Here is an 11,268-nt window from a genome sequence, read left to right as displayed (position 1 = left end):
GTTCTGCGCCCTCCGTCATTCGTTCTCGCCTCCCCTTCCCACCCCTCCAGATCGACGTTTTCGTCCAACTTTTTCCTTATTCAGCCTGTCTCTTACCCACAAGCGGCTCGCCCGCTTCCCGTGCCGCTTCGGGACTTTTATTTTCTGACGGTTGGGATCAGAAGCGCGATTGCCAATCAGGGACGTCATCGCCGGCATTTTGGTCTTGGTGGAGGGGTCCCTGATTTGATTTTTTTCACTCTCTCTACCCCCCTCGACGCCCCCTCCGAACGTTGGGGAGCCAAGACTTGAAATCGCCTCGCATTGCCCTTGCGCATCACAACACCCTTTGCGCCCAACTTTGAACATCGCCGACATACTTGCTCATCCCCGACTCCGAAGCTCGACTCCCCCCCCCGGCTTTGAAACCTCATCTGGTTCTACACTCACATGTGTTCGCCGGTCACGCCTCAACTTTGCCTGTAACTATTAGCTCACGATGAACTCGCCTCCGAACTCATATCACCAAGTATCACCTGAACATCTTACAACGCATCCCGCCTCAGCCTTTGGCGACCCATTAGATCACCAGAATCCCGGAAAGAGGCGCAAAGTCGACGGTCCTCCTTCGCCGGAAGACTATGCCCCTGCAGCCATGTCACCACCCAGCTCAACCGATACTGCCATCACCGTCGGATCTCACAATGACGAAGGGCGCGAAACCGAGAGCTTGTCCGAGAGCGTGCTAGAACACATGTATGAACATAGACTGCGATACCATGCATACCGCGCTGGAAAATACGCCTTTCCCAACGATTTGGTCGAACAGGACCGCGACTTCATGAAGCATCTCATCAGCAACCTTCTTTGCGACAGATGGTATCTGTCACCCGTGGACGACGTATTAGCAAGAGGTGGTGAAGTGCTTGACCTTGGTATGTCTGCGATATCAAATAAGTGGGAGGTGTCAGGGTTGGACGTGCTACCCCTGCTGGCATTTGCTGAACTTCCTCGCTTGGGACGTACCGTGAGATTTGCCATGGCTAGTTCCAAACGACGGGAAGCATCGTTGTGATGTCGGCAGTGGATCAGCACCGTCGCAATCGGCCTCGATTTGAGGTTGTTGACTGACCGTATGGGTTGCAGGTACCGGTCCTGGTCATTGGGTTCTTGAAGGTGAGCATTGTTCGGCTCTTCTGCGCAGGCCTTGTTCATCACGCACGCAGCTGCTGCTGGATATGTGATGCGCCATTATGTTGAAGCATACTGACAAAGTTTGGCACAGTCGCGGAGTGGTTCCCTGACTCAACGTTCCTCGGTATCGACCTGTCACCCATTCAGCCCTCGGAGGTTCCTCCCAACGTTCATTTCATGGTGGATGACTTTGAGCACGAGAACGGATGGGCACTGGACGAAGAGTTTTACGATTTTATCCACCTCCGTCACACACTTCACTCAGTGCGAGATCGCATGGAGCTCATGAATCGAGCTTACCGGTGAGTCATGGCAAATCAACATGATTGTACAACATGCTGAATGCAATTCAGACACCTCAAGCCCGGTGGCTGGTTCGAGATTCAAGAACTCGAGTTCTCCCCCCTCTGTGACGACGGCACAACACCCGAGGGTGATGGCTACGGCTTCCGTGTTTTCACTAATTACTTAGAGGCGGGAATGAGAGCATTGGGATCGGAAATGCACGGTATCCGATACGCCGCCGACGAAATGCGATTGTCGGGTTTCGAAAGCGTCCACGAGGACAGACGAAAGTGTCCGATCGGCGACTGGGCCGCTAAGCCTGAATTACGGGAGGCAGGCGGTTTGATGCGGAGGACAATCGAGGACGGCCTGAAAGGTCTGGCGACACGGCCTTTCAGAGCGCTGCAGTGGACGGAGGTGCAGATCGAAATTTTCCTCATGAACGTGAGGCCACACGTTGCCAACAAGGGATTCCACGCTTACCTCAACCACCGAACTGTATACGGACGGAAGCCGCTGAATGCACCGAGACGAGCCTGAGTCTAACGGACGATGAGAGGATGAAAGATGGTACGAAAGGACGAAGTTTTTGGTGATGGGACATGGCGTGCCCGCGAGGGTGATGCAGAGTCGCGTTCTAGGGCTTTCTATCATCTTTTTCCCGGGATTGGACGCTTCCTCTCCCATTCTGTACTTGCTTTGCACACGGGTGTATCAGGGGCATTGCATCAGGGGTCCAGCTGGCGGGCTGGCAATATCATCATCACAAAGGGCACTGCATCGGCCAAGGAGGGAGGTCTCAGCGGAACGGCGGGCGGCGGGCGGCAGCTTCGGCTTTTGCATTCCTTGGATTCAAATCGCAGCGGGGCGATGGTGGAGTTTTTTGATATTTTCTTTTCCCAGCAGAGGTCATGAGATTATGAGGACTATGGCGGCTTATCACGTCTGCATGGCTCGGTCCGAGCTACTACAAGTACTTAACTTTCCAGTACGCCTTGCCGACGCAGAAGTCCTCTCGTACCGGATGGACGATGCCTGGCCGGGCTCGTATGAGGAGGATGGGGTTCATAGGAGAATGCCACACCCAACCTACTCGGTTGATCATGTTCTCCAATCTCGGTCTTCTGATGATCATGACCGTTGCTCTACGCTAGATCGGTGCGGTTCCTAATGTGGACACATGGACCTCGCCCTCGTGATGGCAGCTTCTGACCGCCTATTAGCTAGCGACCACCGTAGCACAACATGTCATCATCGAAAGCTCACGCCTCGGCCCTACCTCCGATTCGTCCCATGTTATCCCACGCCCCCCAAACCTCGGTGCCTCGGGATGCAAGCCCCCTTATTCAGACGATTAAGGTTTTCAGCCGGACCCGATCGTTCATCGCATGGCTATTTTAGGCCGAACGCATCACCGCGCGCTAGTCCTAACACACAATCGTGCAATCGCCCAAACACAGCAAAAGAGAAGAATGGGCAAAAGATTTGACCAGCCTGGGGGTCGAACCCAGAATCTCCTGATTGCACGATGAATCGTAGTCAGACGCCTTGCCATTGGGCCAACCGGCCGGGTTGTTTTTCCGCAGAAGCGGAAGTGGTGATGGGGACGGGAGGAGGTGGAGTGGGATAACTAGCGCTGGTAGGAAGGGGGACCGGGACCCCCCCTCGTGTGAAAATTCTGCAACGAGGTGGATGGGGCTGATCATTGGTGTCTGGGTTGAAGTCCAACAAGTTTTGTGTAACTTTGATGAAAGTGTGTTTGCGTTCAGAATCTTGGAGAAGATTAGCGGTAGTTGGACTTATGGGATAGTGATGTGATTTACCCACCTAGGTTGTAGTTGAGGGAACCAGTAGGGATTTGCGTCGATGATCTGTGAACACACATCATATTGGAACTGGGGATTGGTTTCTAAAGCCACCAGATGCAGGTCTCTTCGGTAACTTTGAGTTCCCGCCGGAGGTTTGTCTTCTCCTCAGGCACTTAGCCCTACTTCTGATATCAGGTACGTTGCGACGTTGCGAGGGCACTGAGCCTCGATGAGACAAGCGAGCAGAAAGTGAAAGGGCAGCAGGAGACCTTTGAGTCTCGGAGCATTGTTCCACGCATATCTGGAGTTTGAGAGGTTCAATTGCAGAACACTTCCAAATCGCAGAAACTCAGCCCTGTATGACGTCGAGGGTTGGTTGGTCTGAGTGAGTTATGGACGTAGATGCGTCCAGCTGTAGATACAGCGGTGGAGGCTTCAACGAATGTGTATTTGCTCCAAATCTGAGGGGCGTGACGATGGGCTGTTCCAAGATTCTGTGGGTGGTCTCGGGTTGTGAGTTTCCAAGCGCATGGGTAGGAAGAGTGACGACATTCGCAACACCATGAATGAAAGCTCATTAGAATACACCTGTATGTAGGTTACATGCCTGTGCTACGTCCAACGAGAGGCGAAGTGCCGCAAATAGCAAGGTAATGCATGTAAGTATAGCCAAAAGTCATAATGAAGGGGAAAGACGGATAATGGCAATTCCTTCTTTGAGGTTCTTCTGTCATAGTAATAAAGTCTCAGCTTGTTGACATGAAATCAGGTAGGGTGATGAGGAAGACCCAGAACCGCTGCCCATTGGCACATTCCGAGAGCATCGGTCCTTAATCATTGCGCCTCGCAGTTCTTAGTTATCAACCATTACTCTTGACGCATCCTCGCAACGGCAGGTTCCACAGAAATGTTGAAGACGGCTAAGACGACCTGTGTATGTTCACTGTTGGCGCCCGCAGGTTTCACAAGCCTTACCGTTGCGGCTTGGTGGTAATGATTCATCAAACCCTCGGTGGACTTACATCAATGCAGCCACGATTGAAGGATTCAAGACGGCATTCCATTTGGTGTGTTTGTGCTTTTTCATGTCACGTTTCCTTAGTGTCAGAAGACTTACCTAAGACGGGTGCAGTTTTGACGGATGGTGTTGGCGTTTTGGGTGAACTTGTGAAGATTCTCCTGCGTGTTGGTGTTGATAATCATCCACTATTGCTGAAGGCTAGTACTATAATCAAGGCCATACTTGCGACGACAGCGTTTGTGAATGCAATGAAATCGTGGATTAGATAAAGCATCGAGAAGATGTACTCATCCCGCAGTAATACTATACAACAGGACAGTTCTGAAATGCAGCTTTACCATGGTCGAAGCTTGGAAAGTCAAAGGCTTTTCAGACATGATTGCCTACGGCAGACAGTGTAGAAGCCATCAATATCTTTCCTTTTCCATTCATCTTGTAGAAGCCCCGTCGCTTACGCGTCAAATGCCAAAGAAGAGCTTTCTTCATTGTAGAGATTTCGTTCCCAAGCAGAACCAGTTGGTGTCAGCTCTCTAGCTCTGTAGCGTTTCCTGCCAGTAATTCTTAGACTTCGCGATAGGTATGGTGTATACCTCATAGGCTTACCACCTTTAAGGTATAAAGTCGTACAAAATCTCCGAGACAACAAAGTTCAAGGTTCGTAGTCCTACAGCAGGTCAGTAGACAGCTCTGTGAGCATGCGTTGAGGTTGCTCATAGGACCTTCAAGTTCCGCCGCTCTCACTCAGAGACGGTGTCATTGGGAATGATAGATCACAATTCGTGTCAGAGATTCAAGTGTAAATTCAAACACATGATGTGAATGAGGTACACAGCGTGTATGGAGACTCAATATGTGAAATATGTGAAAGAGGCTTGTCTACAAGACAGTATGCTCTTGTCTATAGGAAATCAACGGATATCAACTCCGTACGTATTTTATTCGTGATCAGAACATTTGCCATGACCTGTACTCGGGTTCAATCAATTACAGACATTGGAGGCTGTGGCACTCGAGTGAGCATACAGCTTACTGTGGAGTTTCGTTCCGTAACATCTGTATCGGGGGATTCGCAGAGCCCACGCGGCTATTCTAGGTCGTGTGCATTCAGGAGCAGTCTATTCAATAAGCACGATGAAGCTGGCCAGCCTTCACTCTGAACATCACTCTCTAGATTTATTACCGATCATAGTTCCATTTCTGCAGAACTAGAAAGTGCCTTGGGCATGTCTCAGGCCTGTTACGCAACGTCTTTTTAATAAACATCAAATAATTGCGACCATAACTAGCCGTTGGTAGCAGTGAAAGCTAAGAAGGTAACGAGAGCTTCGAGTTAACAATTTGAGGTACTAAGATAGTTATATTTTCTAGAAGAAAGTCTGTTATCAAATCTCATTCGATATGATAGAGATATTAGCAGAGACATCGAACATACTCAACAGAGGCAGCCTTCACTAATGCAAATTACTCGATATTCACATTATCATATACACCTCGCGTGTACTTGCTGTTGGTCTGGCTTTCGAGCTATAATATGATTCGTGTCGATCGTCAGGACGCACCATAGGTACCTGACTTTCTTTTTTCTAAAATCCTTTAGCGCACGACACGTGGTGCTTTCAGCTCATCTTGGCTTTGTGGCAGAGTCGAACGAGCTGGAATCCTACTTCACTAGCTTGTCCTCGTGTAGATGACTGAGTTGATGAGAGCTGATCAAGCTAGGTTTTGAGTTGACTCTCGATCGAGACACAACCCTACGAATAGCACTGCAATCACGGCATTCTAAAATAAAACTCTTCTAATCGCAAAATCGTGACATGTCTGTTGCAAAAGTCATGTATCCATCGGTCACGGCTATGATATGTTGTCTGCTTGATGTGTCGTTGAGTTGTGTGGGACTAGTACCTGAAGCTAGACGTTTTCAGCCAGCCTCCATACCAGCGATCGTGAGCTTGTTCCCGTTGATCGACGCTACGGCCCTGTCTCACAGCTAAACAGCGGTGCTGGGAATTTTCCTTTGTCCTCCACGAGATCATGAGGGGCATTGCGAGGCTGTTCGGAAACCCGCATGAGATCCAGTTTTGTTTCTGCCGCTTCCCCTGATTGCATGCAGAATTTCGCAACGTTTTTCTCCTCCATCCCTTTCCAGCTGCGTCAATCAAGAACACCGACTCAGATACCGCCAAGAAATCACTCATACACGCAAGATGCTTACGCAGGCGTGAGCCCATATTCAATAGTGAGCCACCTAGTCAGCGCCGCCTGCTCATGCTTACGAGTAGCTACTTTGAGGTGATGCATCGCGGGTCTCTATTGGCTGCCTTCACCGAATCCTCTGCAGGGTTTAGTGGCGCAGCTCCGTCGACGGGAACGAAACACGCCTCAGGAATTTGAGCCGCGCGGGAAGGAGTCGAAGGATTATTGAAATTACCCGTAAGCAATAAGACGACATCTCATCCTTCGTCGTTCGTCGCTCGCCCATTGCGGAATTGAAGGGGAATAACAACGTCCAAAAAGATAACGACGAGACATCCCGAAAAGGATGTGGTGCCTGCCAAGAACAGCAATCGAGGTGCAAAGACCCCGGTCGGTCGGGTCGCGGCCCAGATACATAGGTAACATCTTCACCTGAGACTCCCGCCCTCACCGTACGGTCATCACAGTGCAGGTGACGAAACAATCAATCATCACTATCGAAGGAAAACGCCCATTGGATCCCGTTACGCAGCAAACAAATCAGCAACCGGCCGATGACGCCCGCTAAGCCGCAGATGCTTGCGCGGTCCGCCGTCCGGGTCGTTTTTTGACACGAAACGGGGATAATTAGGATGGGTTTGAGCAGGATTGATGGGATGGGGATGGGGATAGGGATATGGATAGGGACAGAGGGGGACGCGGGATGGGGATATGGATAGGGGTTGGAGCTGCGGATAAGAAGAAAAATCGAACGGTACGCGCCCACTCACACACTATACACATCAATCACTTTGCGCGGTACTTTGAGACGGCGCCGGGCCATGAGTTGGGCTTGGCCGCCACCATGAAAGGGCCAAGCCATCAAGCCAAACCCGCGTGTCCGTCCGCGCGCCGCCCGCCCGCGGAAGGCCAAATGATGAAGGGAAGACCCCCACTTCGCTTCGTTGCGAAAAAAAAAAAAAAGAGAGAGAGAGAAGGGGACGGGGGACGTGGGCTGGACTCTGCCGTGACTCGTCCCGTCGGGGATAAAGGCCCGCCGATTCAGTTGCTTTGTCTGTGTGTGCCCTGCCAGTCTCCAGTCTCCAGAGAGAGCGAGAGTGAGTTGAGTCCTGACTCCGTTGCCTCTGCTGAGTAAGGACCCACGCTTCGTTCGATCCAGCCCGCCTCCTTTGTCCCAGGTGTCTGCGATAAGTGGAGGTATCTCCATCGGGTCCATTGCGAACATTGCGGAGAACTCGGCTGGGGGTGCGTGTGGTGGTGGTGGTTGCGCGGTGGCTGGGGAATTTTTGCGTGTTATCTTCCAGGCAGCATCTCTCCAAATGACCAAGTCGCTTTTTTCGATGCTGTGATAGAGGGGGAAGATGCCGTTAAATGCGGAAGGACGTTGAAAAAGGCCCGAGAAACATGTGCACCGTCTGGGCTTTTGGGTTAGTTCGGAATGCAATATCTCGTCCGTTAAGAACAGGTTCAGCAAACAGACTGGACCGACGCATCGGACGGCAGGCAAGGCTTGGCGAGTCGCGGCGACGACACTTTGACAATTCTGGAGACTTTCTCGTCTGTGATGGGTATTACCTTGACGGCCGCGGTTGGCTTTGGTTTGCTGCGACTGCGTACCTAGGTTCGGCGCAGTTAGTGGCGGTCCCAGAGGACCGGGTTTGACTCGACCCTGAAAAAAGGTTAGGGAAATGAAGAAAATTCCAGAAGGAATATACATGCAGTTTAAAGTGCGGAACATAACGAGATGCGGCCAATATTGCAACACTCGTTGACAATATTGACAATAAACGGTCGCCAAAATGTCCGACCGCGGATGGGAAACCCCATCATCTGTGCATCGTCGTGGAGACTGCCAAATCTCCCGCACAGTTATGCCGCGGCATCTCTCCATCCACGTCCTGCACAAAGCCACAAACTGTGATAGAGACAACTGGATAGGAGAAATAGGGGCAGAAACTCTGGGCACTCGAGGCCATTTTATTTACCACATCAATTTGCTTCTGCTACTTCGCCTAACGCATCCGCACGGGTTGGCGGTATCAGATTGATCGGGATCCGTCTTCCTGGGAAAGATGTGAGGTTTCGCTGCGGAACGGGAACATGGGCAAGAAACCGCCGCCGCGCCCCGACTTCAGCTCCCAGCAGCTCCAGTCCCAGTTCCCAGCTCAAGCTCCAGCTTCTTGTCCCAGGCTCCCAGGGCCAGCATCATCCGGAGTGGCACCATGTCAATGCCCACCACGGAGACATGGGGAGGTTGTTTGGACTTTTGGAGCAAATCCAGTTTTCCCCCCTCCCGGCGGCCTGTCTGCTCCGCTCTCAGTGCCTCGTAAAGCGCGCCACACCGAGATTGAAGATGGGGATTGTCTGGAGATGAAGGCACAGTCACTGAGCCACACGCACAACCTGAAGCCTCCGTATCGCATCGCGCCCGCGGAACGACTGGAAGGATAAAAAAGTTGGCAGAGGGGGATCTCGGGAGCGCACCAATGGGCGACGATCCAAATGGCAACGACGGTTCCTTGTTGAGCGTCACCCAATACTAGAGATAAATATAGCAACGATCACCACAGGGGGGGGGGGGGGGGCAACGGATCTTAGGTTGGAGCTACGGCAGAATACCACTGCTTCGGTCTCGGGCAAAAGATGACGAGATTTTCGGGCTTCGTTACCAGAGACATGACATCCCACGGGCAGGACGGCACCTACGGGCAGCGCGGACGGCACCCAACCGATGGGATTTCTCAGCCTTCTTTTCCAGTTGCCTAGTGTGCTACCTCAGCTACTAGTGTAGCGTACCGCGTACCGCCAGTACGGGCTGTGAATCAATAGGGCCGCATTTTGGTTCACTCTGCGCCCTAATGCCTTTCCGCTTCGGGTAGGCCGGAAGTCAATAGTTCACCGAAGGTTGGCCAATGAAGGAGGCATCCCCCATGGGTGTTGGCCAGCACCTCCGGGCTGATTAGTGGGCAGCGGACATGCCGATACGGCGATATTCTTCTAGACCGATTAGACGGGAGTTGGATCGATAATCGGTGAAGGAGCCTGCACTGTTCAGGGCTGAGGGCAGGCTGAAGCACAGAGCACAGAGCAGGATACGAACGGTGGGAATAAGAAAAGAAATATGAGTGCTGCTCGAATGTTGTGCTTTCTTCTCGGGGCTCGGGATGGCTTGTTACGGGGAGATAGCTATGCACATGTGCCTATGCATGCAAACCGCTGCTGGCCTGTTTGGCCTGTGCCTGTGTGTTTGGCATGTTGGCACTGCAGGAACACCAGTCGGTGGCTGTGTGTCTTGTGTATGCACAAAGTCGCTCCACCAGGGCACCGTATTTTCTCTCATAGCCGCGTCATGCAAACCCATGATAGGGGGTGACTAAACAAGCTTCGGCGTGCCTTGGCGGATTCATCGCGAAAGCAAGACGGGCCCTGCTAACAGGAACTCCTGAATCTCCACTACGGGAGTTGTTACAAGTGAACTTCCATACGGGATGAGGTTGAAGACATGTCGATTCATGTTGCTGTACACTACATAGTACATATGTGTGTCTGTTAGATTTGAGAACAAAAGAGCTGGCCAAGGTACTGACTGGTGCGTTTGAGCAGAAATGAGGCTTGAGTTCAAACGAACCGAGACCAGCCTCCTTTGACCAGTTTTTTGAGTTTCAGCTTGCAAGGACAGCACTTGCGCAGTTCCGCCAGCTGTTCGGACGAATACGAACATCAGACGAGCGAGGAACACTTGACAAGCACTGGACACCGCCCGCCGTTTGATTTCCTCTGTGCACTAGCCGCTGCGGCCTCTGTGCACTGGTTGACATGCACTAGAAACTTACTACGAAGTACCTAGTGTGGTGCTGGCCGGCTGCCTGTCTGTCTTGATTGCTAGCGCGGGATGCTCCATGTTCGGTTCCCTGGAAGCGAAGCGCCTTCGTGTTGCAGATTTGGATGATGGACGTGGCTGACGGTAAAATGAGCAGAGCAGCAGCAGAAGAAGGCTGATTGATGGATGTATGGAAGAGGACGGGCGTTGAAAGATAAGAGATGTTGGTTGATAATGATCCGACCTGGGCCTGATGCGTGGCATTGGACGGGAAAAAAGGAAGGTTGCAGTGCAACTCTGTAGCTCAATTGAGCGTTCTGCGCCGACGAAACACGCAAAAACAGGCAAAAACAGGACAAGCAGACTGCCCGAATCAACTGAGACTCTGCCCGCTCCGCGTTGAGTTTACCTAGAGCACTTACCTGCACCGTTGCAAATCCAACGTCCGTCCTGTCCGTCCGTTTGTTTGCCACTTCGGCTCTGCAGTCTCTGCAGTCTGTAGTCGGCACCAAGCAAGCAAGCAAGCAGGCCCAAGCCTGTGAGGGGGAGGGCGGCCGGCACATCTGCCACTTGATTAGTGCACAAACCGTTCGAGCCGGGCTAATGCAGTGACGTCAAAAACGATGCGCTGTCCGTCACTTTCTACCGAGTCCTAGCAGCAGAAGAAGAAGAGCCCACAATCACGCTCACGCTCAGTCCGTGACCCGTCCCATCATCCCTCCTCATCCCATCCCATCACCCATCACCCATCACCATGATCCCATCCCATCCCATCCCATCCCATCCTGAGCCGTGTGCTGTGTCCGTGTGTGGTGGACCCCTCTCCTGACTCGCTTGTCTCCTTATCGAAGTCTTCCCGAAAATTCTTCCCACACTTTTTCTCTGCTGTGTACATCCACACACACATGGATCCATGTAGCGCGTATATGCTAAGCCTAGGCAAAGACACACTGCAAAAACAGCGAACA

General features: G+C 51.9%; 1 protein-coding gene across 1 annotated transcript; it reads left to right on the top strand.

The window, feature by feature from the left end:
• Positions 1–478: 478 nt before the first annotated feature.
• laeA-2 (Secondary metabolism regulator laeA) lies at positions 479–1,998 on the top strand (the record flags this gene model as incomplete). Its single annotated transcript, XM_032019530.1, has 4 exons — positions 479–914; positions 1,126–1,155; positions 1,265–1,475; positions 1,527–1,998. The coding sequence occupies 4 exons, from the start codon at positions 479–481 to the stop codon at positions 1,996–1,998; spliced, it is 1,149 nt and encodes a 382-aa protein (XP_031883427.1).
• Between the last annotated feature and the right edge of the window lie 9,270 nt (positions 1,999–11,268).

The sequence above is a fragment of the Colletotrichum fructicola genome (assembly GCF_000319635.2).
Source record: "Colletotrichum fructicola Nara gc5 chromosome Unknown KSG_Nara_v1_contig09, whole genome shotgun sequence".
In the NCBI taxonomy this organism is placed as follows: domain Eukaryota; kingdom Fungi; phylum Ascomycota; class Sordariomycetes; order Glomerellales; family Glomerellaceae; genus Colletotrichum; species Colletotrichum fructicola.
The sequence above is the reverse complement of the archived record's forward strand: the minus strand, read 5'-3'. Positions and strand labels throughout refer to the sequence as shown.